The 25142-nt window shown below is 48.4% G+C and overlaps 2 protein-coding genes across 10 annotated transcripts in view; one reads left to right on the plus strand and one right to left on the minus strand.

The window, feature by feature from the left end:
* Positions 1–44: 44 nt before the first annotated feature.
* FAM166B (family with sequence similarity 166, member B) lies at positions 45–7795 on the plus strand. Of its 6 annotated transcripts, none has more exons than XM_014531486.1 (6): positions 45–291; positions 6216–6439; positions 6528–6745; positions 6924–6975; positions 7094–7245; positions 7537–7795. In XM_014531486.1, exons 2-6 carry the CDS (start codon positions 6250–6252, stop codon positions 7771–7773), a joined length of 849 nt encoding a protein of 282 aa, XP_014386972.1. In that variant the 5' UTR covers positions 45–291; positions 6216–6249; the 3' UTR covers positions 7774–7795. The 6 variants fall into 6 exon arrangements, with proteins under 6 accessions (XP_014386972.1, XP_014386975.1, XP_014386970.1 ...); XM_014531489.1 differs by lacking the exon at positions 45–291 and adding an exon at positions 4566–5857 and having other exon boundaries at positions 7116–7245; positions 7537–7625; XM_005883992.2 differs by lacking the exon at positions 45–291 and adding an exon at positions 4568–5857 and having other exon boundaries at positions 7048–7245; positions 7537–7722.
* RUSC2 (RUN and SH3 domain containing 2) overlaps positions 7730–25142 on the minus strand; it is a 29455-nt gene continuing 12042 nt past the window's right edge. For 2 of the 4 annotated variants that reach the window (XM_014531481.1, XM_005883988.2), the window contains exons 2-12: positions 18362–20452; positions 13207–13833; positions 12784–12969; positions 12492–12632; positions 11257–11333; positions 10894–11068; positions 10699–10804; positions 9940–9986; positions 8735–9551; positions 8513–8650; positions 7730–8430 (exon numbers count right to left, since the gene is read on the minus strand). In XM_014531481.1, coding sequence (XP_014386967.1) covers positions 8229–8430; positions 8513–8650; positions 8735–9551; positions 9940–9986; positions 10699–10804; positions 10894–11068; positions 11257–11333; positions 12492–12632; positions 12784–12969; positions 13207–13833; positions 18362–20384 — 4539 coding nt within the window. In that variant the 5' untranslated portion in view covers positions 20385–20452 and the 3' untranslated portion in view covers positions 7730–8228. The remainder of the gene's footprint in view (positions 8431–8512; positions 8651–8734; positions 9552–9939; positions 9987–10698; positions 10805–10893; positions 11069–11256; positions 11334–12491; positions 12633–12783; positions 12970–13206; positions 13834–18361; positions 20453–25142) is intronic. The other 2 variants (XM_014531483.1, XM_014531482.1) reach the window with 2 other exon arrangements.

Raw genomic sequence — 25142 nt, forward strand, 5'->3', positions numbered from 1 at the left:
ACGTGCGCGCGCACCGTTTCGGGACGCCGGGCACGCGCCGTCCCCTACGCTTCCGGTTCGTTTCTGGCTCCTCCGGCGAAATAGCCAATCATCGCCAGGGTCGGGTGACGTCACTGCATACCGGCGGCGGCTTCCCGAGGAGCGGCGCTGGGCGTGGGTGATCGCCCCCTAGCGGCGGGACGGAGGGCGGCGGGAGTGGAGGCTTCGGGCCTCGGGAGTGAGACCGACCGTCGGACCTCGGAGGAGCGGGGCTGGGTGCTTTTGAGAAATTCTAGTGTTTCTATTTCTGTGGTAAGCTGGAAAGAAAACTAGAGGCCTGCCCCAGGTGTATGAGAGTGGGGACCAAGTGCTCCTTGTTAAGGACGGAGGGGAAGAGCATACATAAAGTCAGTCTTAAATGACAAAAGAAGCATGAGGGTCGGGAGAAGGCCAGAGGCTGCCTCGGTGAGGGAAGGTTTTGCACGAGTTTGGAGGGAAGAACCGGACAGATCATGGTCCTCCGGGCCAGCGGAGACAGACCAATCCGGAGAAACCTGTGCCTGGACCTTGTGCATCACATCCATCCTTCCAGAGGCAATCTGGTCTCAGCCCAACACACTCATTCTTCACATGGAATTAATGTTAGCATCTACAACGGTTTAACTTGTAAATTTGCTTTCTATAGCAGTATGCTATCTATAAATGCTAGGGATTTATGCCTCATTTCGTTTACATAAGATTATAATATGTACTTTGACACGTATCTGACCCTTTATCCAAGTTTGAGAATTATTATGGTTGGTGATAGTAATTCCAAGCAGAGGAGCCAGGTTTCTGTTTCAGGAAGGCTACTGTGGTGGCTGCATGGAGGCAGGGAGTCTGATTAGGAGGGAGGCTCTGACAAGGACTCAGGAGACGATGAGGGACTGAACTAGGACAGGGGTGATAGGGAAGGGGAGGAGGAAACATCTATGCCCTATGGGAAAATTGGCTGATTGATTAGTATCCAAAGTCGGTCCTGGGGAGAGAAAGAGCATCAGCCAGGATAATTTTTAAATTTCTAGCTTAGATGATGGGGAGATATCAACTGGATAAAAAATCCAGGAGGAGGAAAGGTTGAGTAAAGGATGGTAAATGATTTCCATAAACAAAGGGGTGATGGTAAACTATGAAGGTGGATGCCATCGTCCACGTAGGGTGTAAAGAAGGAGAAATAGGCTGGCAGAATCCTGGGGAAAACCAGCATTAAAGGGCAGTGGAGGAAGAGAAGTTATGAAGGACACTGAGAAGAAACAAGCTAAAAGACAGGAAGAGAATTTAGAGAGTCCGGTGCCATGGACTCGAAGGATGGAGCGTTTAGGGAAAATGGAATAATGAACAGCATTAAATAGTGCAGAGGGGTCTGCTAAGATAAATTTTAAATGTTTCTTGAATTAGCTTATTAGCAGATCCTTTTGTTGTTTTTCAAACTTTTTATGATGGAAAATGTCAAACATAAGCAGAGAATAGAACAACGGGCCCTTATTTAGCTGGGAGAGAAGTTCATTTTGTTGGAGACCCGTGCCTCAGCCGTGCTGTAGCTCTCAGCGATCTGTCGGAGTAAAAGTACCACTTCATGTACCTTTTATCCCAGTGATTCTCCAATGATCAACTCATGGCCAATTTTGTTTCTTTTATACCCCTGCTGTCCTCCCCCCATCCCAGTTATTTGATGCATATTTCTGACATTATATCACTTTATCAATATGTTTAAAAGTATGTTCTCTAAAACACAAGGATTCTTCTTTAAAACAAAATCATGGTACCATTGTCACATCTGAAAAAAATGAACAATTCTTAATGTCATCAAGCATCTAGTTATTCACATTTCCCCCATTGTTTTATATTTAAATTTTTTTATTGATGTTAGAGAGAAGAAGGGAGAGGGGGCGAGAGAGAGATAGAAACATCAATGATAAGTATCATCGATCGGCTGCCTCCTGCACATCCCCTACTGGGGATCGAGTCTGAAACCCCAGGCATGTGCCCCTGACTGGAATTGAACCTGGGACCCTTCAGTCCGCAGGCCGACACTCTCCACTGAGCCAAACCAGCTAGAGCTATATTTAGTTTAAAAAAATTGTTTATGTGAATCAAGATATGAGTAAGGACCATACTTTGCAGCTAATATGTCTCTTGAATTTTTAAAAAACTTTGTCTATTCTCCATCTTTCCCCCCTTATTATTTATTTTTTAAGAAACCAGGTCATTTATCCTGTAAAGTTTCTCAAAGTCTGAACTTTGCTGAGCTTCTACTGGCGTAATTTAGTATGTTCCTCAGCTCTGTATTTGTGGTAAATTATTAGAGGCTTAATCAGATTTAGATTTGATTATTTTGGTAAAACTAATTCATAGGTGGTTTTAGTGCATTTACCAGGAGGCATACAGTGGTGGTCTTTTTGTGATATTAATAATTAATGATGATTGTTGTCTAGACTAGCATTGTTCAAACTTGGCACTGTTGACATTATGGGCCGGATAGTTCTTTATCGTAGGAAGTTGTTCTATGCATTGTAGGATGTTTAGTAGCATCTCTGGCCTCTACCCACTGAATGCCGGTAGCAACTCCCCCAATTGTGATAACCAAAAATGCTTCTAGACAATTGTTAAATTTCCTTTAGTGGGCTAAATGTCCTTGATTGAGAACGGTACCATTGTCACATCTGAAAAAAATGAACAATTCTTAATGTCATCAAGCATCTAGTTATTCACATTTCCCCCATTGTTTTATATTTAATTTTTTTAAATTGATGTTAGAGAGAAGAAGGGAGAGGGGGGCGAGAGAGAGATAGAAATATCAATGATAAGTATCATCGATCGGCTGCCTCCTGCAGGTCCCCAACTGGGGATCGAGCCTGAAACCCCAGGCATGTGCCCCTGACTGGAATTGAACCTGGGACCCTTCAGTCCGCAGGCCGACACTCTCCACTGAGCCAAAACAGCTAGAGCTATATTTAGTTTTAAAACATTGTTTATGTGAATCAAGATATGAGTAAGGACCATACTTTGCAGCTAATATGTCTCTTGAATTTTTAAAAAACTTTGTCTATTCTCCATCTTTCCCCCCTTATTATTTATTTTTTAAGAAACCAGGTCATTTATCCTGTAAAGTTTCTCAAAGTCTGAATTTTGCTGAGCTTCTACTGGCGTAATTTAGTATGTTCCTCAGCTCTGTATTTGTGGTAAATTGTTAGTTAGAGGCTTAATCAGATTTAGATTTGATTATTTTGGTAAAACTAATTCATAGGTGGTTTTAGTGCATTTACCAGGAGGCATACAGTGGTGGTCTTTTTGTGATATTAGTAATTAATGATGATTGTTGTCTAGACTAGCATTGTTCAAACTTGGCACTGTTGACATTATGGGCCGGATAGTTCTTTATCGTAGGAAGTTGTTCTATGCATTGTAGGATGTTTAGTAGCATCTCTGGCCTCTACCCACTGAATGCCGGTAGCAACTCCCCCAATTGTGATAACCAAAAATGCTTCTAGACAATTGTTAAATTTCCCTTAGTGGGCTAAATGTCCTTGATTGAGAACCACTGGTCTAGGTTCATTAATATAGGATTTAGAACATAATATTTTCATTCGAGCCTTCCTTCTTTGTTAGGCAGAATAAATACCTCTACAAAGAGAAACTTTTACACATTAACTGTTTGTTCCCTAGAGCTACATTTCATATAGGAAAGCAAGAAAAATGTTGATTTGTTTCCCTTTTATCAGCTTTTAAAGTAATGAGTTGGTTAGTTAGCATTTTCCAAAGGAACCAGTGACTTTTTTTTTTAGTACTATTATGACTCATACTTTATCACATATATGATGTGTCTCAATCATTGGCAGTTTTTAATTTATCAGCTTTTAAAGTAATGAGTTGGTTACCTAGCATTTTCCAAAGGAACCAATGATTTTTTTTTAGTACTATTATGACTCATACTTTAACACATATATGATGTGTCTCAATCATTGGCAGTTTTTAAACATTTTGATGCTTAAGTTGACCTATTTGGCCAGTGGGAACTTATTCAAGTTGGCGCCTGAGAGTCCTTTTGCTATGACCTTTAAGGTTTCTTGCTCCTTGGTATGATCAAATTTTCCAGGCTCATTTTGTGCATTCCTAGACTAGAGCTGGTATCAGCGATTTTTTCCAATGATTCATGGTTCCTCTTAATTGGAAATGGTATTTAGAGAACACAGTCTGGGCACTAGGGATGTAGGTTATTTGACCTTAGGAAAAGCAGTTAAATGAATACATAGTCAATTACCTGTTCTCAAAACAGCCCCCTGCACCACCTCTTTTTATAAAAAATTTCAAACATGCAAAAAAGTTGAAGGAATGCACAATGAACAGCTGTACAGTACACTCTCACCTAGACTCAACAATTGTTTATATTTTATTGTGTTTGTTCTCTCTCTTCTTTCTCATGTGGTATGGTATGGTATGATAGGGCATCATATATAATTTTTTAAAATCCTCACCCGAGAACATGTTTCTATTGATTTTTAGAGAGGAAGAGAGAGAGAGAGAGAGAGAGAGAGAGAGAGAGAGAGAGAAATATTGATCAGTTGCCTACTGTACATGCCTCCATCAGGATTGACACTCCAGCCAACTGAGCCACACTGGCCAGGGCTCATATATAGTTTTTATTGTACCATTTGAAAATAAGTTTCAGGCATTGTGACACTTCATTAGCATTATCTGCTAAGATCATTTTCTATGTAACCATAATACCATTATCATATCTTGAATTACTTTCTTCAGTTAGTTTTATTGTCTTCTTAGGTCTCTTTTGCTGTTTCTTCTTCATCTTCCTGATCTCTAAACAGTGGTGTATCCACAGCTCCATCATTGGACCTCTTCTCTTCTCTCTACACACGTACATGGTAGGTCATTCCATAACTCCAAGGCTCTAAATACTATTTATATTCTCGTGACTACCACTTTCTCTCTCTCGACCCAATCTGTCCTCTGAACTCGAGACTCCTATATTCAATTGCTTCATGGTCTTTGTTACAAAACATTTGCATACATTAATTTGAGCCTCACAACAGTGGCAGGGTGACTATAGTATCTGCATTTTATAAGTGATAGAGGGGTTTAGAGATAGTAAATGACTTGCCCAAAGTCACGTGAAGCTTAGCTTTTCTGACTCCTACATAGTACACATTGTGCCACCGTGAGGTGTGACCAGCAGGGAGTGGCAGGCATATTTGTTGAATGGGTGATGATCCAGATTATGGTAGGTATTCAGTAAATGTCAAGTTATACTAGTGAAAATTAACGATGTCACCCTGCCTAGAGGTCTCTAGTTTCCTTTTTCCCGTCACCTCCCCTCGGGGCTCCCCTCAGAGACCCTCTTTCCAATGAACTCCGTCACCTTTAGTCAAGACTCACAAAGAGCGGAATCCACGTCTCCTCAGGCAGGTGCTCAGATGAGGGCTTAAGAAGGAAGGGTCCTCTTTTGAGATACAGCTCAAGAGACCTAACAGTTTCGCCCTCCCACCTCAGGCCTTCCTCGGGTCCTGGAGTGGCGAGGCTGTACTGCCCCTCTTCCCCGCCCCCATGTGGCAGGACTGCACTTGTTCTGGAGTAGAGACCTGTGAGCCTCTGCTCTCAGGTTCTGCTGGCTTTGGCCCCGGCAATCATCACACTAGCGCCCCCTCCCCTCTCTCCTCTCTTCGCCCCGCCCCTGTCTCCGGCTCCGCCCACAGCCCTGGACACAGGGTAAACAGCCCAGAGCCTCTGCTCAAAGGGAAACAAGAGAGACAGCCTGTGTTCCCATGGCTATGGCCAGCACCTTCATACCCGGGCTGAACCCTCAGAATCCTCATTATATCCCCGGGTAAGACTTCTACCCAGAGCACAGCCCTGCGTGCTTCCGGGAAGCGGGGTTTAGGGATATAGGAGTTGTGCACCTAGACCTTGGGGGCCAAGTGGACACACCTGTACAGCAGGCCCAGGGCTGGGATATCTATGGTGTTGGATAGAAAATGAAAAGCAAGGAATAGTAGCTGGGCCGGCCACAAAGCTCTGTGTTGTCTTTTCCATGGTAACAGGGTAGCAGCAGAGGGAAATGGCTGCTCCAAATATACAACCAGCCGAGTCCAGAAAAGATCAGGGCTTCAGAGCTCTCTGCTTCTGTCCCTGGGGAGGGTGGGCAGGGGGAATCTAGAGCTGAGTGGGTGAGTCCTGTGCTACAGGTACACTGGACACTGCCCACTGCTTCGGTTCAGCATGGGCCAGACCTATGGGCAGATGACCGGTCAGCTACTCCGGGGAGCTCCTGGCATAGCCTGGCCCCCTGCCCATCGCATACTTCTGCCTCCCATTCGGCCTCCAAGATCTCCCGAGGTTCCTCGTGGAAGCCTGCCTGTCGGGCGTGGGCACAAAAGGCTCAGTTCCAGCATGATCCCTGGGTACACAGGTATGTGCACAAATATAAACAGGTGCCCCATCCCTGAATGTGTGTCCCAAACACTAACAGAGATCTTCTTTGCCCCCTGCCCACCCAGGTTTTATCCCCCAGGCACAGTTCATCTTTGCCAAGAACTGCAGCCAGGTCTGGGCTGAGGCTCTGAATGATTTTACTCAGTGGCACGGAGAACAAGGGAGACAGGAGCTGTCAAAGCAGGTCAAGGGAGAAGATGTGGAGGAAGACCAAGAATCAGAGCCAAAGCCGAAGCCAGAGCTGGAGGCGCAGGGGGCAGAGCTGGGGCAGGAGGCAGGACAAGTGAGGCTGTGAAGTTGGGGGGAGAGGGGCGTGCAGTGTGGTGGGAGTGGGGAGCCGTACCTCTGTGTAGGCTGGGGACATGGGCTTGCCTGCCAGCTCCACTCCCTGGGACCTTGTGTCAGAGCACGGGGGCTAAGTTTGATAGCACCATTTTTCTTCTGTCAACTTCCCTCACAAGGCTTCCCCCTATTCCATGGATGACGGAGATCCTCACAAGTTCTTCATGTCAGGTGAGGGAGGTGGGTAATGACTAAAGGTGTGGGAGGCCCCCAGGAGGTCCTGACCCAGAATCCCCTCCCCAGGTTTCACTGGCTATGTGCCCCGTGCCCGCTTCCTCTTCGGCTCCAGCTTTCCTGTGCTCACCAACCAGGCGCTGCAGGAATTTGGACAGATGTGCTCACAGGGCAAACCCCAGAAGGATCTCAAACATCTCCCCCCACTTTCAAGGACCTACCCTCAGAACCTGGGTCTTTTGCCTAACTATGGGGGCTATGTGCCAGGTGAGGTTGTGTGTGTGTGTGTGTGTGTGTGTGTGTGTGTGTGTGTGTGTGTGTGTGAGATGGGTGGAGGTGGTTTTGGTAGTTGGAAATAATAGATATGAGGGGACCTCAGGGCATGTAGTTCAGCTTTATCATTGGGCAGGAAAGAAAACTGAGGAACTGAGGGAGCTCACAGTGGGGAAATAGGATCAGGTTTTGGAGGACAGCTTGGAGGGTCTAGGCAACTGGCTGAGAAATAAATGGCTTTTCCATGCCACTGACTACATGTGACAGACTCTCTTGACCACACAGGATATAAGTTCCAGTTTGGCCGCACATATGGGCATCTCACCCACGATGCTCTGGGCCTCAGCACCATCCAGAAGCAGCTTGTGGCATAGGTACCTGGACTTCAAATTCTTTCGTCCCTTTTCATGTATCCCAGCCATGCTTTTGGAAGAGAGAGAGATGGGCTGGAGGGTAGGGGGAGGCACAAAGAGAATGGTTTGGAGGCCAAGCACCTTTTTTATTAATAGGTGTAATAAATAAATAAATAAATACATAAACAGAAGCCTGGGCTGCTCCTCCCTCTTCTGACCACCAGGCATTGGCCACAGCCTATTTACATGTGGGAGCTTAGGGATCTGGCCCCTTCACTGTCACCCATCATCCTCACTACCTGGCCTGGGAGCCCTGCAGATGGGCCTTCTGGTCACCTCCATCCACAGGGACATGCTTGTCTGTACCCATGGAAAGGCTGGCCCAGACGGTCCGGGGAAACCCTGGCAGCCCAGTGCTGCGTCCCTTCCCTCCTTTCCTGGGTGGTCTGGACATGGTCATGGGACAGTTGGGGGGGGGGTAATTAATACTGAGCACAGGAATACGTGGCCCCAGCTCCCAGTCTGTTCTCTACAGCCAAGCCAGAGGGCTTGGGGGGGGGGGGCTCTCGGGCTCTGAGTCTGATGGTTATGAGGGTCCCTGAGGCCACCAGCATGCAGAGGACCTCAGTTTTGGCTGTTTCCAGGAGTTGGACTTGGAGTTGGGGTCAAGGTCACGTAGGCCAGAGGCACCAGGCCAGTGTCAGGGCCACGGCTGCAGCGCAGCCAGTCTCCTCCGGCTGGCCCCAGCACTCGGAGGACATCTCCCTTGTGGAAGCTCAGCTGTCCAGGGCCTGTGGCCAGATGGTGGCACAGTGCTTTTACCTCGCTGGAGAAACAACAAATGGAGGTCAGAGAAACCCCACCCAAAACAAACCCAGGCCCTAGTCCTTCAGGCCCCCAGGGCTCACCATGGAGGCTTGGAGGGCAGGGCTGGAGCGTGTGGCTCCTGCTGGCTCTCCTTGGGCTCTGGCTCCCGGCGGGCACCCACTGTCTGCGCCACGAGTTGGAACATGGACTTGTCCAGACTCAGCCAGTCCGAGGGCAGCCTAGGGGTTAGCAGTCAGGGCTTTGAGCCCTGGCTTAGACCAGGCTCCCCACTCCCTCTGTCTACACCATGGGCTGCCTCTCACCTGTTTGTGGGCCGGATCTCTCGCTGAGCCTTTCGGGATCCAAAGAGGTGTCCCCACTTGATGCCCCCAGATGACGGTCCGGAGGCTCCTTCCTCACTTTCTGCTGGGGGGGCAGTAGACCCCTCTCTCTCCCGACTGTGTCTCAGCTCAGCCAGCACAGAATCAGGGGGGCTCCCCATCCAGAAGGGCCAGCCCCTGTCCCGGCCAAGGGTCTCCTCAGGGGCAGGGCAGGCCTCAGCTCCCTCTACTACTCCCTCTCGCGGGGGTGGGCCCCCACCTCCTGCCCCTTTCTTTTTCTCACTGCTGCTGCCACTGCAGCTATTGCTGCCACCACGGGGGAACCTAGAACCTTCAGTGGAGCCGTCAATGTAGACCTGGGAGCTCTGCATGAGCTGGTACCACCAACCAGACTGCCCACTTCGGGCCCTGCCACGCTCCGAGCCCCCAGCTGCCTCTGTCACCTCTTCCGTCTCCTCCTCTTCCTCATCTTCTCCCCCTTCTGGGGCACCCACACCTTTCACCCGTTTCCCATGGGCTGCGCTGTCCGTGTCTCCGGGGCCCTCCTGGCTCCGGGCCCGGGCCAACTGCAGCGTTGAGTGGGCGGACAGCAGCAGGTCCTGGGACACGCGCAGCAGTTCCTTGTGCTGCCGCTGCTGCTGCCCACTTTGCAGCAGCCGGTGCTGGAACAGCAAGTCCAGGCTGAAGGGCAGCAGGGCCAGGGGCTGTAGCAGCAGCAGCAGCTCCTCAAAGAGGCCAGGGCACACGGTATGCGCTGCACTCAGGAAGCCCCATGGCTGGTAGTGGGTCTGGATGATATCTAGGGAGAGAGAGAGGGACTGAGCCACACAGGAAGGCAGAGCCTGGCCTGGGGTGGCCTTTGAAAGGCAACCTGGGCAGAGCCACTGCTTCGTGCTGCACAGGCTGTGATGTGCTATTTAGAGGCACTAAGTGGAGGCGATTCCTGAAGTGTTGGTGCATTAGCTGCACCTTAAGTGGCAGCCGCGAGTTCAGACGGCCTGAGTGTCCCGCTGACTGCCAGGCTCTACCACAGCAGAAGCTGGGGAGGGACTCTGGTAGAAGCCCAAGCGTTGCATGGTTCCCCTCTCCACCTCTAGCATCTGAAAAGACAGCTGTGCCTCGCTCTGGAGCCTGTGAGGCCTGGCCTATGATGAGTTTGCAAGACAGGGCAGGGTTCTGGGCATTACCTTCGTGGTTATAGAGGTGATTAAACCAGAACTCCAGGGACCGGATGCTGTAGGGAGATAGGTGAAGAGAGTTGAGTCTTATGTGGGCATCGCCAGATCATAAGGTGCAAAGGAGACAGACACAGGGGTCAGACACAGGGCAGACTATAGGTGAACATCTCTCTTCTATGGCAGGGATGCTATCTGGTTCATTTTATGTCATGTAGTTCTGAAAAGTCAGTGAAGATGTGGGGCGGGGGGAGGGGTGGAGGGCGGGGTGAACATGTGTTTCACAAACCAGTCACTTCATCCTAGAATGAGTCATTTTGCACAAGACCCAGGAAGTCAGGGCAGCTCCTGAGTGGAGTACAGAGCCGAAGGGGATGACCCGGGCCCATGCTTGAGAAAGAAGAATACTATGACATGGATCCCAAGGTGGACTTAGGGTCAAGCAGGATTTGGAAGCAGTGCTGGCATTGAGAGGATCAGGGTTTACAATATCCAGAGAAACAGAACCAGATTAATTTCCAAAGAAGCCAGATTGTGGATTTGTAAAAGCGGAAGACCATGTTGGTGTCAGTGCCGGAGGATCGTGGGTGTGGTGGGAAACCACTGATCTACTGAGAGGCTGTAGCTAGGTGGAGAGAAGTGAGCCTGCGCTCTGGCAGCAGGTCCCACAGCTCCCCCTTTCTGTCTCAGGTAGGGAGCTGCTTCCTCAGAGGCAGCCGCGACCCGGGGGAGGGCTGGTGGCTGCAGATCTTGCTGCGCCACCACACTCACTTGAGCAGGCCGAGGACGAAGGCGTCGAAGCGCATGGTGTGACTGGTGAGCTCGGGGAACTGGCTGACCTTGTTGTAGAGGCCGTGCAGGACCTTGGTGGATGGGCCTGGGAGGAAGCCAGAGTTGCAGGTCACATGCCCAATCTCTGGAACCCTAAATTCACCCTGGGGTCCCCATCTTGCACACAGCACTTACCTAGTTGTGTAGAAGCCTCAACCACACTCCACGGCATGTTCTTACGTTGCCCGATGATGACATCCAGCACAAAGGCCTTGAGCCCATCCTCCAGCACAGCCCGGACCGCGGGGCACAAGTACTTCAGGACCAGGTGGCCTACATTGGGGCTAACAGAACTGTTCCCCAGCTTTGCCTGTGGAGGCAGTAGGGAAGTACAGGGGATCATTGCAAGTTCAACCCTGGTCCTCTCGGACCTTCTTAGCCCTTATGGTGCTTCTTTGTGATCCCCATTCCTAAGTATCAACTCTGGGTTCTAGTTGGCAGCACAGGGAAGGTGAGGGTCAGCAGGTAGAGCTCAGCTCTCCACAGTTTCTTGCCTACCTTCACCCCAGGATCCCGGCTTGTGCCAAAATGGGCCACGATGAGGTCCACTGCAGTGTTAACAGCTTTCACCAGCCCTGCAAGCGAGGATTTGATGTAACAGCTCCCCGAAAAGTCCCTGAGCAACTCAGCTGGGACTGAACCCTCGTGGGAGGAGAATGGGCTTCCATACACTCTCTCTCTGTCCCTGCAACATGGGTCTCATCAAGGTACCAGGCCCAGGCCACTTGCTATTTTTCCCAGTTCTCCAGCCCCTCCTGTTTTCACGCCCCGGCTGGGACCCATGATTACATTATTGAGACCCTCAAAGCCCTAACTTCCTTGCCATCTTACTCCAATCCTGGGTCAATCTATCTGTCTTCTCCACTCTGAGACACCAGGCTACTGACTGCTGGATAAAGTCCAGGGCCACTCTCACCGGTGACCGACAAGGGCACTTCTCTGAAGTGTGCCTTGTGGCACCCTCAGCTATGCTCTCAAGTTGCCATGCCAAATCTTTACCCCTCTTCTCAAGCCCTTGGTTCTACTTCACACAGAGAGCAGAGGCCACTGGTCACGAGTTCCTTCAACTTTCCTCTCCATCCAAAAGACGTAACTATATTATTTCTCTCCTCCCCGCTGCTGCCCCTCTCTCTCTCTCCATCTTTTGGAGGAAGGTGGCTGCTCCCCTTCTTGCCCAAGGTTCTTCCCTCTCCCTAAGCTCTGAATCTCCCACTCTGCCTCTGAAAGGGACTTTAGTTTCATCTTTCTCCCCTTTAAGTAATAAGCTCCTTCCCCTTCGGCCCCTCAATTTTTTCTCTCCATCATCGCACTGAAACTGCTCTCTCTTATGGTCTCTTATCTGCTAAATAGCTTGATTCCTTGTCAGTCCGTGTCTGACTAGATGTTACCATCATGTTTACCCCGACCTCTAGGCCCTGTGGTAACTGAATTCCCCCTCCCCCCCATTAGAGCACATGGACATTTATTTATGACACGAGTCTCCCTCACTAAGCTCCCGGAGAGAAGAGACTGGAGCCTGACTCCAAAGCACCTGATCAATGACCCTTCCTCACGTGTACACACTCATGGCACATGGTACGTGACTTCTCGCCCCGATGCCTGTGCTCTCTAATTCCTTCCTGGCACCTGGAATTCTAAGGCAGGGAAATATTCTGGAGGGCCAGGCAGCAGGGCAATAGACACGGACAGGTAGTGACAACAGAACTCCTGGCCTGAGCTGGGGGAACATCCACCTTTTTTCTGAAGCAGGTCAATGGAAATGGCTTCTGAGTTGCCGTCTGGGGACAGACAAAACTCAGCAGGAGGCTTCTCAGTCAAGGAAAAGGGATCCTGGAAGTCAGGGCAGGTCAGTGATAGCGGCTTCACCATTGGACCTGGAAGAAGAGAAAAATCAGTCCCAATTACTCTCTTTCCAAGCGTCGCAGCTCAGTTCTGTGCCATATACCCCCTGAGACTGACCCCTTCTCCAGCCCTTCCCAGCTACGGCAGAGCCTGCCCTGGTGTCCTGGGGACCTGCCCACACACCATTCAGCCGGCAGTTCAGGTGGCCAGCAGCACTGAGGGAGCCAGGGAATTCAAAGATGGGGTTCCTTCGGGTGAGCCGAGCTTCCTGTGGCCTTCGGTCTAGGCTCCCTGACAAACCAGGTGGCCCTAGTGGGTTCTTCCTCCTGTATTCCCGCCACTTGAGCGCTTGAGGGGATAGGTGGTTGGCTGGAAGCAGAACAGATTAGCAGAAGAGACAGGAAAGAATGAGCAGGAGACAGCATTTCATACCCACCCAGTGGGCCCGTGTACAACGCGAAGGTTAGGAGTGAGTACATATTATCCACAGATGCTGGGGAAGGAGATGCAAATATTTTAACCTCTGATCCCAGGCTGGAGTATAAGAAACTATTCAAAGAGGGTGGTGGTGTCAACGTGTTTGTGGGCAGGCTGTGAAGCTCATACCGTTATTGGGCCTGGAGGCCATGCAGCCTTCACCACCTCCCCGGGCCAGGCTCTCTGCTCGACTGAGGCTAGATCTCCAGGAGCCCAGAGGAGGCAAGCTTCCTGTCCCATGGAGTCGGTACTCAGCCAAGGTCAGTGTCTTCTGATCCTCCTTCTGGGGCTGCTGGGAGGTGGCAGGCTGGACAGCAGGACAGGAGAGGCTCCATGGGGGTGAGCTTTCTGTGGCTGTGGCCTGCTCTGGGGGAGGGGAGCACGAAGCGGAGGCAGACGAGTCGGTGCTGAGCCCAAAGGGGCCAGCGCTCCGGATAGGGGAATAGCTGCCCAGGGGTGACGGCCGTGAGGTTTCTGGCTCAGGCCCAGCTTTCCTGGCACCTCTGTTGGTGGATGCCTGTGACTCCCCGGAAGGATCTGAGGCAGGGACTTGAGCCGTGGGGGGAGCCAGGGGGGCAGGCTGCTGTGTGCGGCTGCAGCCCGACAGGCTGTAGAGCTGGGAAAGGCTGTGGAGGGCCCGGGCCTTGGCCAGCTGCTTGGGGAAGTGGTGCTGGAACACGAAGGGCTGGATGGGCAGCGTGGTTGGCCTCTGCTCCTTGCTGTAGCGGAGGACCGGTCGGCTCTCAGCACCACCCCCTGTGGCAACATGGACGGAGAAGGAATCAGATGGACAGACACTGAACCCACAGGAGAGGAAGCACAGAAGCAGGAGATGATGCTCCCTGGGGAAGGGGAAAGAGGTGTGCAAGACCTGGGTTGTAGGAATTGAGTGGGGTCGGGTAATCCAAGACTGTGGACTATGACACGGTCCCCCCTTCTTTTGTAAAGCTTTTCCTACTGGATATGAAACGGAACTGTCTTGTATTCTTGGCTGTTAACTCTTCATTTTCTTGACTTCAAAGGTGGTATATCTGAAGGCTCAATTCTTGTATCTCACTTTACACTTCTCCCCTGTATTATTCAAGTTCAGACATTCATACGCCCGAACCCACCTTCCTATGATCCCTCGATCGTTCTGCTTTAGGGTTTTGCTTTCATTTAAAATTGGCTATTTTAGAACACTTCATCCATCACCGTTCTCCTGATGACTTGCATCTCTGTCAGTGGCAGAACTACTGTGTTCTTTGTTTCTAAGGCCCAAAGACTTGGAGTCAGAGTCAGATTTCCAGGGTCAAGATGTTATTTACCTCAAGCTTTCACTCAAATTCCCCTACCTCCATCCAAGTAGGCACATTTCATTCTTGAGCAAATCTAACCATAATAAAATATTTCTTTACTTGCAGCCAGAATCAGCCTCCTGTCACCCCTCCTCACCTCACTCCTACTCTTTCGTGATTCAGGCACTGGAGCCTCAGAGTCCGTATCTGCTCCCTCTACACATTCATGTGTTCCCCAAGGGTGGTCCTCTCCTGTTCTTCCAGCCAATCTTCAGGCCAATGTCCCTCAAAACACGGGGCTCAGGACTAAACCCAAAACTCCAGTCACTTTGTCTTTGTGCATGGGCGGTGCTTCTAATGAAACGCTGTGCATGCTGTAAACATCCGAACGAACACAAGGGGATGCTATAAGCAGCCACACCGCCTGATCCCCTGGGTGTGGCTCACTAGCACAGCTCTACGGCTCAGCAACTCTGTGAGGCAGAAATTACATCCTTACTTGACAGATCAGGATATTGGAAAGATTAAGTCATTTGCCCACGGTCACACAACTAGGAAGTGGCGGGGCTCGAATTCTGCCCAAGCCAGAGTCTGACTTGGGGCTGATGTTCTCTTTACCACACTGCACTGCACATGCAATGGTATCAGGCCGGGCTTGCCTATCCCTCACCTTTTCCCATTAATTTACTTCGGTGAGTCTTCAAGGGATGGTGACCACAACCCCATTAGGGAGGTGTTTCAGAATCACTCCCAGGGGACACTTTCAAACGATACTCTGCTGTCATCCCCAGTCAGTGCCCAGAGAGCAACCTTTGTCATTCTCCCCTGCTCACTACTTCCATCGGCCCTTAACATGCCAAGTTTATTAACATCTCTGAGCCTTTTGCACCTGCTCTTCTTTCTGCTTGAAATTTTCTCATCATTCATGCATCAGCTCAAATACCACCTCCTCAGCGACCTTCTCAACCACCGCAGCCCCTCTGGACAGTCACTCTCATTACCCCGTTGCATTTTCTTTTCAGCATTTTTTCACCACCAGAAATGACCTTATTTGTTTATTGTCTATTATTTCGTGTAAGGGCTCCAGAAAAGAAGGTTTTTAAAAGCTGTTCATTGCTATGCCCCAGTGCCTAGAACACAGCCTGGTACATAGTAGGTAATGAATAAAGATTTATTAAAGGAGTGAATCCCCACTGAACCTTTGGTTAAGGCTAGCCTCACTGCATCCCAAATCTTATCAGCTTGCTTCCTAAAGTACAAATTTCATTTTATCCCCTGTGGCCACAACTGCCCGCAGAATAAAGTGGAACCTTCTCAGCCAGGTAGGTGCCCACACTGGCCACAGATTAGGCTTCTCCCGCTCAAACTCCCACACCTGCCATCCTCATCGACACCACTCCTCCCACCCCAGGCCCATCTTGACGCATACTGCCTTTCCTGCTGGGAATGTCTTCTTCCTTTCCACTTATGTCAATATCAAATTTCAAGGCTGAGCTGACCCTGGCTATCAGATTAGGTTCTCTCAACCCTAGCTGTATTACATACCTCCTCTATAAAGTATGTTTTAATTAGACTATTTAATCCTACTCTTTTAGGCATCCTCCCTGCTAAGTTCCCAGGACCAAGTTTGAGGCAGAGGAATACGATGGGGGAAGGAAAAGGGGGGTTATTGTGAGGAGTGGGTCTCAGTTCTACCCTCAGGGAATAAGTTTTCTCACTTTTCTATGTGATAACCCTTAAGAAAATTGGAGACAGAGACAGACCACATTCACCCAAGTCTGCTCTTCTGTAGGTGACACGGCCCCACAGTCTCAATTTCTTCTTAAAACGGAGGGCCCGGAACTCCCAGGTGAGCACTAACTGGTTCAGAGGAGTGGGGGACTATCAACTCCCCTCTGCAGCCTATGAATAAATCCAGTCGTCGTAACTTCTGAAAACCCTTCAAAACTGCTGATTCCTTCTGAGTTTGCAATCAATTAAATATCCCAAATAACTCAAGTATAGCTCACACATCAAACTTCACGCTGGTCCCTGCTTTATCAGTTCTTTCCAGATTTGGTAAGATCCTTCTGAATCTTGATTTTGCTGCTCAGGATCTCAAAGAGATCTCAGCTTCTTTTGTCATTTATGAATTCATTGAGTTGTCACTAATTTTTTATTTTTATTTATTTATTTTTTTACAGAATCAAGAGAAGAGCCCTGTGGTAGGTCACTGGAGACTTCTGGAACAGCACACCATCTTGATACAAAGTCATCTGATAGAAAAAACTTCCAATGCCTCTCCTCCCATCTCTGACCAGGATTATTCTTGCCCTCAGAATGCCAGCCACAGGATCCCCTGTGCCTACATACACCCACCAGATACTGCAGTCTAAGAAGGGAATGGGTTTCAAAGGACTGGCTAATCCCTCTATTTCTGACCTGCATCTTCCCTCCCCTTCTATTCCCTCTCCCAAGGGCAGCTCCTTTGTGTATGTTTAGGTATGAAATCTTCTGCTGGACTGTGTCTCCATAATAGATAATACTATTTATGGTTTTTTAACCCCTTTCCTTTGATAAGCCACCACACCCAAGCTAAGGCTGCAGCACAGGAAATTCACCTTTCCTGCCTTTTCCCTTTCTTCCATACCCGCTGAGATCTGGCTTCCACCTCACTGCTCCCAAATATTGCTTTTAGGATTATCAGCCTTAGTCTTAGTGATTTCTCTTCAAAACTCACTTGAACCTAACTCTTTTTGAAACTTTCTCCTCCTTTGGTTCTGTGACTTTGCTCTCTCCTGGGTTTCCTTATATTTTCCTGCCTAATTCTTCTTAGTTTCCTCTGAGGGTTGCTCTGCTCATCCTTAAATCATGGTATCCCCAGGGCTCTGTCCCTGTTCCCTTTATAGCTTCACACATTCTTCCTGGATGCTCTCATCCACTCATAGCTTCAACTACCACTTTTATTCCAATGACTCTCCCATCATGGTGATCTCCTGACCTCCAGGGTTGGTTCCAATCTACCTTTCACCCAATCAACCAGTGAACTTTCTAATATGCAAATCAAAACAGGCTAAACTGTTATAAACAAACAAACAAACAAACAAACAAGCAAGCCACTTTCCTGACTGAAATCCTTCAGTGGTTCCATCACATTCCACTAGGGCAGTCCCAGTTATTTGTAGTTTCTAGAAAGCATCAAGTTATTCTGTGCCTCTGTGGTTTTGTCCAGACTATTCTATGACCTAGAATGTTCTTCTTAAAGTCTGCACAAAGCTAATTCCTAACTGTCTTTCTAGACTGTGCTCGAATGTAAACTGTGTTAGTAGTCCTCGGGCATTTCATTCTGATTTAGCTGTCCTGTACACCGCCATCTCTGCATTTTACTTTCCTGTTTCCATCCTTGGTTGGAATTCCTTGAGGACAGAAATTGTCCCTCTCATCTCTCTATCACCAGCACCCACTTAGCATGGAGTCTTTACAAAATCACCACCTAAATATTGTAAGATAAATAGGAAATAGTAGCCGGACTAGGAGACCGAAAGGCCAAGTGTCAGCTCTCAGGCTCTTTGAAGAGTGGCTACAATGACTGATCAAAGAATGAGCTTCGCTGACACCCAGTGTGGTTTGCCTGTTGGACATATCCTTGGCTTTTAGACATAACCCTTAAGCACTGCAAATTCCTATATGTCCCAAACTGAACTCATGCCTCATCCCTGTTCCAGTAAATCTAATTCTGTTTGCAGTCCCTAATCACGTATCACCTTTCCAGTTATCCAGGCTTAGAATCACAATCTTCTGAGTGCTTCCTTTCCCAATCATCCTCTAAGTTCTGTTGATTTTATCTCTTCAGTGCATTTTTTATCCTCTAACCTCCTTCTCCCCTTTACAACTTCTCCCCTGGACTGGAAAGATGCTTGGTCTAGGCTGAGGAACCGCCAGTGATATGGATGGGGTGGTTGACAGGGCCCTATCACTGAGGAGGCCTTGCATTTATCCCGGTAATCTCCAGCCTTTAGGTTCCTTACCGTCAGCTCTAGCTCTTGCATCCCTCTGTGTATGGCTGTTGGCTGGGCTCCCTGGGAGAGCAGAGCCTGGATCCATCAGCTGCATCAGGGAGCCTTGCCCAGAAGCTCTGAGGACAGCAGGTGACATCTCACTGGACTGGGGGCCCTGATAGACCTGGGTGGACCAGGGCTCTGAGCCAACTAAGTCCATGCCTGGCCCCATGGGCATAGGTGGTAGACTATGGCTACAGTGAGTACCCTCATCCAGCGAGCCCGCCCTATCTTGTTGGGCTTCTTGAATGGGTGAGAAATCCTGGGAGGAGTCTCCAACGCTCACGCGAAGTGGCGGGGAGCCAGAGCCTGCAGCTTTCTTCCGGCCTTTGGCGAGCTCAGCAAAGGAGGTGACCCGCTTAGGTGGGGAGCTGGACCCGGCCAGAGCTGTGGGGCCCTCACTCAGGCGCACTGGGCAACTCAACATGCGTTCCAGCGAGCCCAGGCGGACAGGAGGGCTGCGCTCCAGGCTGCGATCATAGCTTCGAGAGCGCTGACGTCCAGTGCCAAGGTTGGGGGGTGAAGTATTAGTGTATACTTGCCCCTCAATCACAGTGGGGCCCGTAGGAGCTTCGGCTTCCATGGGCCTCACTTGTTCCTCTGGTTGGGCTTCTGGCTTCTGGAATAGATAATACTCAGAGGGCTGGTTAGGGCCAGGGTCTGGGGCAGAGCTGGGTACAGGACTTATCTTGGTGTGTTCCTCCGAGCAACTGGTGATGGAAGAGCCAGCAGGGCTTGGGGATGATTGGGAGGACAGATCGCAGGTGACAAGTTTATAGTAATTCTGTGTGGCCACAACAAGACGGGCCTGGCTCTGGAAGCAGGCTGTGAGGTCAGCCACAGCTGGGCAGGGCTCACAGTGTGGGCGGTAGGAGTTGCAGTTGGCATCGAGCTCAGGAGAGGAGGCATGAGGACAACCATAGCTCCCTTCCCTTTCTCCACTATCAGGGTGATGGGACTCATAAGACATCTTAGACTCAGCTGGGGAGGGTTGCAGGTCCAGGTAGAAGGCGCCAGGGTCTGAGTGGCTGCAGAAGGAAGAGTCGCTGCAAGATTGTGGGGCAGAGTTGAGATTGGCATGGGAGTTGCCGTGCGTCTTGTTGTAGAGGGTGCTGAAGGTGACCAGTACTCCATCGGAGCTGTTGCAGGAGGAGTCACTCACATAGCCCATGGACTGGTCAGCCGCCTCAGACTGACTGGATGTGCTACTGCAGCGGCAGTGCTGGGGTCCTGAGCCCGAGCATCCAGGGTTCCTTGGGGATTCATCTGAACTGAGCTTCCACTCCTGGTCAAAGGAAAAGCCAGAGGTATCACTGGCTCCACCTCCGCTGCCACTCCCACCAGGTCCCCCACACTCATCCAGCTCCATGGTCTCTGTTTCCAGCTCTGGCTGGCAGCAGTGGTTCCTGCTGCACTGCTGGGGATCCAAGGTTGTCACCGGCTCCTGTTCCTGCCCCTCCACCACTCCAGCCCGACTCTGTGTTGCCCCCCATGGCCTGCCGGCTCTGGGGCCAGGTGGTGGCAGCTGGAAAGAGGAGAGATGGAAGGTGGGCTGGCCAGCTCCATGCAGGTGGAAGGACTGCTGGGTGGCACTATCACCAATGCTGTCATCATATAAGTCACCGAGTCCTGGCTCAGCCACACTCCCCTGCAGCAAGAAGGGATTATGTCGTTTAGAAGCCCCAGGGCCTCTTCCATCCCGACCCCGACTCTTGGTGCTGCTGCCTGCAGCCCGTGCGGACCCCCCTGGAGCAGAGTGCAGACTGTGGTACAGCAGGGAGTCAGCTTGTCCTAGGTCTTGTTCAGGTTGGGTTATGCCCAGCTCAGGTGGGCAGAAGGGATTGGGTCTTGTGCTCCCACTACCTCCACTTGCCCCCCCACAGCACTGCCTGTCTGGGACTTGACAGTGTACCAGGGGGATGTGGTGGACGATGAGGGTCTCTCCAGTAAGCTTTGGGGGACTATCCATTCTGGAAAGTTCGAACAAGGGCATCAACAGCACCAGACACTGCCCCCGGAGCCCGATGGGGCAGAACGCATTTCATCAGGAGAGCTTGGCACCTGGAGAGAGAGGGAAAGAAAGGGAAGCTAATGTCACTTCCCTGGAAGTCTGAGACATGCCCTTCCTCATATGATTTTCAGATGAAGAAAAGCCCAAGTGGAGAAAAGACTCAGAGTCAAGATGGAGCTTGATAACACAGCCCAATAGGACAAGGGGTATCCCAACACACTTTCTGCATCATACAGGTCCAGCCCTTGAGGTCCCCCTTCATTTTAATTTGCCATGTGTCTACTGTGAGCCAGGCCCCCCCCCTTTTTTAAATATATGTTATTGATTTTTTAGAGAGAGAAAGGGAGAGGGATAGAGAGTTAGAAACATCGATGAGAGAGAAACATTGATCAGCTGCTTCCTGCACATTCCCTACTGGGTATGTGCCCACAACCAAGGTACATGCCCTTGACCGGAAGTGAACCTGTGACCCTTGAGTCCACAGACCGATGCTCTATCCACTGAGCCAAACCGGTTAGGGCGAGCTAGGCCCCTTTTAATGCCACATATGAAGATCTGGGGATCTCAGGGACAGCATTTTCTTCTTATCGAGGACCCTATTCTTAGCTGTAAACAAGGACTAATCCTCAGTAAAAATAAAAAGTATGAATAGTAAAGTAACTAAGAAAACACCACTAGGATGTCCGATATGGTGCTAAGCACTAAGGGGATACAGAGATGCCTTAGACACAGCTACAGCACAGAAGTTTACAGATGAGGAGGAAATCACAAATTCTAAATCATATCCTAATAGCAATAAATTACAATTTTGCAAGAAAAATATTTTCAGGTATACTCTGTCATTTGACCCCTATGTCATCTTAGACTCCTTTTCTCCTCTTCTAAACCCCAGAATACTTGCCCCTCTCTGATGGCTGTGGGCTAAGATCCTCACTCTCCCTACTACTGTATTGACGCTTCTTGAATGCAGAGGCCAAGGTGGGCATTAGAGTGACTGCAAGTATGGCTGATGCCAACTTCTTCCTTCTCAATGGAGGTGGGGGTCTATTTTTACCTCCTTTCTGTCACTCTAGCACAACATCACATAGGCCTGGCAAACATAAGAGGCATAATACATTCTTAATATTTGTCTAGCGCAGGATATAGATCTTCTGAAGTATCCAAATTCTGCTCAGTTTTAGCCTAGAACTTTCATTATGGGGGTCCTTTAGAAAATCTTCTCTCCCCAGTTTTACCTCTGATAGGCTAAGGCTCTCTCTTTTTCAAGGTTTCCAAGTACACAGAGCCCCTTTTGAGCTTCTCTGGTCTCCTGGCCAGACTAGGCGAGTTCTGGTCTCCCGTGCTACCAAGTTCAGATCCTAACAGTCTTTACTTGCTCTGACTCCTCATATCTAATGTCTCCTCATTCATTCATTCATTCATTCATTCATTCATTCATTCATTTTTCTCTTCCTTCCCTTTTTATTCCTGTCATTTTCCTTTCATCCACCATGAGTCTAAATCTCCCATCATTTAGACCAGGGGTGGGCAAACTTTTTGACTCGAGGGCCACAATGGGTTCTTAAACTGGACCGGAGGGCCGGAACAAAAACATGGATGGAGTGTTTGTGTGAACTAATATAAATTCAAAGTAAACATCATTACATAAAAGGGTACGGTCTTTTTTTTTTTAGTTTTATTCATTTCAAACGGGCCGGATCCGGCCCGCGAGCCGTAGTTTGCCCACAGCTGATTTAGACTCATTTAGTTAAACTCTTAATACTACCAATTCTTAAAAATTTAACTCATTTAGATTATAGGATCACAGCTCTTCATGTAAAGTACAATAAAGAGTTAAGCAAATTCATGCTCAAAAACATGAACAGGTAATACATGAGATAAAAAATTCAAATGGGCCTGGCTGGTTTGGCTCACTGGATAGAGCGTCGGCCTGGGGACTGAAGGGTCCCAGGTTCGATTCCAGTCAAGGGCATGTACCTTGGTTGCAGGCACCCCCCCCGTGGGGGATGTGCAGGAGGCAGCTGATCGATGCTTCTCTCTCATCGATGTTTCTAACTCTCTATCCCTCTCCCTTCCTCTCTGTAAAAAAATCAATAAAATATATATTTAAAAAAAAATTCAAATGGCTAATAAATACATTTGTGAGGGACACAGTATTATGATATAACTATGTGTGTTAGGTTCAATTACATTAAAATTTAAAAGCAAGTATTTATCATCTTTTTTCTTCCTTTCTGAGAGGAAGGTTCCTTTTTTGGACTTCTAAACTTATTTGTGTGGATTGAGGTAATGAGTATATATGGAGGAAGGCAGAGACTAGAGAGGCTAACCTGAGCTATAATATTAAAAGTTATAGAAACATGGGAATAAATCTTTGTTATCTTGGATTAGGTGATGGTTTCTTAGATATGACACCAAAAACATAAATGATAAGTGAGAAAACAAGTAAGGTAAGATGAACTTCATAAAAATTAAAAACCTTTGTGCCTCAAAGGATACCATCAATAAAATGAAAAGACAACCCACAGAATGGGAGAAAATATTTGCAAATCATATATCTGATAAGAGGTTTCTGATCAGAAGCCTAGCAATTAAAAATAAAAGATATATAATCTGCCCTGGCTGGTGTGGCTCACTTGGTTGGAGCAGTATCCATGCATGCTTCAAAAGGTTGCTGGTTTGATTCCTGGTTATCGCAAATACCTAGGGTATGGGCTCATCCCTGGTGGGAGTGTGTACGAGACGCGACTGATCAATATTTCTCTCACACATTGGTCTTTCTCTTTCTCTCTCCTTTTCCCTCTCTCTAGGACCAGTAGGAATTAAAAAAAAAAAAAAAAAGATGGCCCCACCGGTGTGGCTCAGTGGTTGAGTGTCGACCTATGAACCAGGAGGTCACGGTTCGATTCTGGTCAGGGCACATGTCCAGGTTGTGGGCTCGATCCCCAGTGTAGGGTGTGCAAGAGGGAGCTAATCAATGATTCTCTCTCATCATTGATGTCTCTCTCTCTCCCCCTCTCTCTGAAATCAATACAAATATATTTTATTTTTAAAAAATATGTTTTATTGATTTTTAGAGAGAGAGGGAGAGGGAGAGGGAGAGAGGGATGGAAACATCTTATCAATCAGCTGCCTCCTTCACACCCCCTATTGGGGATCGAGCCTGCACCCTGGGCATGTGCCCTGACTGGGAATTGAACCAGCAACCTCTTGATTCCTGGGTCGATACTCAACTGCTGAGCCACACCAGCTGGGCAATACAAATATATTTTAAAAAAAGATGAGACAGTCTCTTCAATAAATGGTGCTGGGAAATTTGGTCAGATACATGCAAAAAAATGAAACTAGACCACCAACTTCCACCATACACAAAAATAAACTCAAATTGGTTAAAGGACTTAGACGTAAGATGGGAAACCATAAAAATACTAGAAGTAGCCATAGGCAGCAAAATATCAGACATATATCGTAGCAATATCTTTACCGATACAGCTCCTAGGGCAATGGAAACTAAGGAGAAAATAAACAAATGGGACTACATCAAAATAAAAAGCTTCTGTACCATCAACAAAGAAACCATCAACAAAACAACAAGAAAGCCCACTGCATGGGAGAACATATTTGCCAATGTTATCTCCAATAAGGGGGTTTAATCTCCAAAATTTATAGGGAACTCATACAACTTAACAAAAGAAGATAAACAATCCAATCAAAAAATGGGCAAAGGACCTAAATAGACACTTTTCGAAAGAAGACATACAGAAGGCCATGAGACATATGAAAACATGCTCAAAGTCACTAATCATCCGAGAGATGCAAATCAAAACAACAATGAGGTACCATCTCACACCTGTCAGAATGGCTATCATCAACAAATCAACAAACGACAAGTGCTGGAGAGGATGTGGAGAAAAGGGAACACTCGTGCACTGCTGGTGGGAATGCAGACTGGGGTAGTCACTGTGGAAAACAGTATGGCGTTTCCTCAAAAAACTAAAAATGGAACTTCCATTTGACCCAATAATCCCACTTCTAGGAATATATCCCAAGAAACCAGAAACACCAATCAGAAAGGATATATGCACCCCTATGTTCATAGCAGCACAATTTGCAATAGCTAAGATTTGGAAACAGCCTAAGTGCCCATCAGCAGATGAATGGATTAGAAAACTGTGGTACATTTACACAATGGAATACTATGCTGCTGTAAAAAAGAAGGAATTCTTACCATTTGCAACAGCATAGATGGAAATGGAGAGCATTATGTTAAGCGAAATAAGCCAGTCAGAGAAAGATAAACATCACAACATCTCACTCATTTGTGAAATCTAATGAAAAACATAAAATGATGAACAAAAATAGAACCAGAGTCATAGAAGCATCGAACAGACTGTCCCACCAATGAGGGAAGGTGGGGGGTGAGGGGGTAAGAGATCACCCAAAGGACTTGTGTGCATGCATATGAGCATAACCAATGGACACAGACGGGGGGTGGTGAGGGCATGTGCTGGAGGGTGGGCACGGCCGGGGAGTGGTCAATGGGGGAAAAAGGAGACTTATGCAATACTTTAAACAATAAAGAATTTAAAAAAATGTATAACCCAATTAAAAACTGGGCAAATAATTTGAATAGACATTTCTCCAAAGACCTACAAAAGGTCAATAAGCACATGAAAAGATGCTCAATATCATTAGTCATTAGAGAAATAAAAATCACAACACTTCACCCCCACTATGTTA

The sequence above is a fragment of the Myotis brandtii genome, unplaced genomic scaffold, assembly GCF_000412655.1.
Source record: "Myotis brandtii unplaced genomic scaffold, ASM41265v1 scaffold806, whole genome shotgun sequence".
NCBI lineage: Eukaryota > Metazoa > Chordata > Mammalia > Chiroptera > Vespertilionidae > Myotis > Myotis brandtii.

Bases quoted from the DNA above. Each gene is read 5' to 3' on its own strand.
- FAM166B (XM_014531484.1), top strand. From the start codon at position 5,796: ATGGCTATGGCCAGCACCTTCATACCCGGGCTGAACCCTCAGAATCCT. The intron at 6,746-6,923 runs GTGAGGCTGTGA...TTCCCTCACAAG, and splicing joins TGGGGCAGGAGGCAGGACAA to GCTTCCCCCTATTCCATGGA. The intron at 6,976-7,093 runs GTGAGGGAGGTG...CTTCGGCTCCAG, and splicing joins TCACAAGTTCTTCATGTCAG to CTTTCCTGTGCTCACCAACC.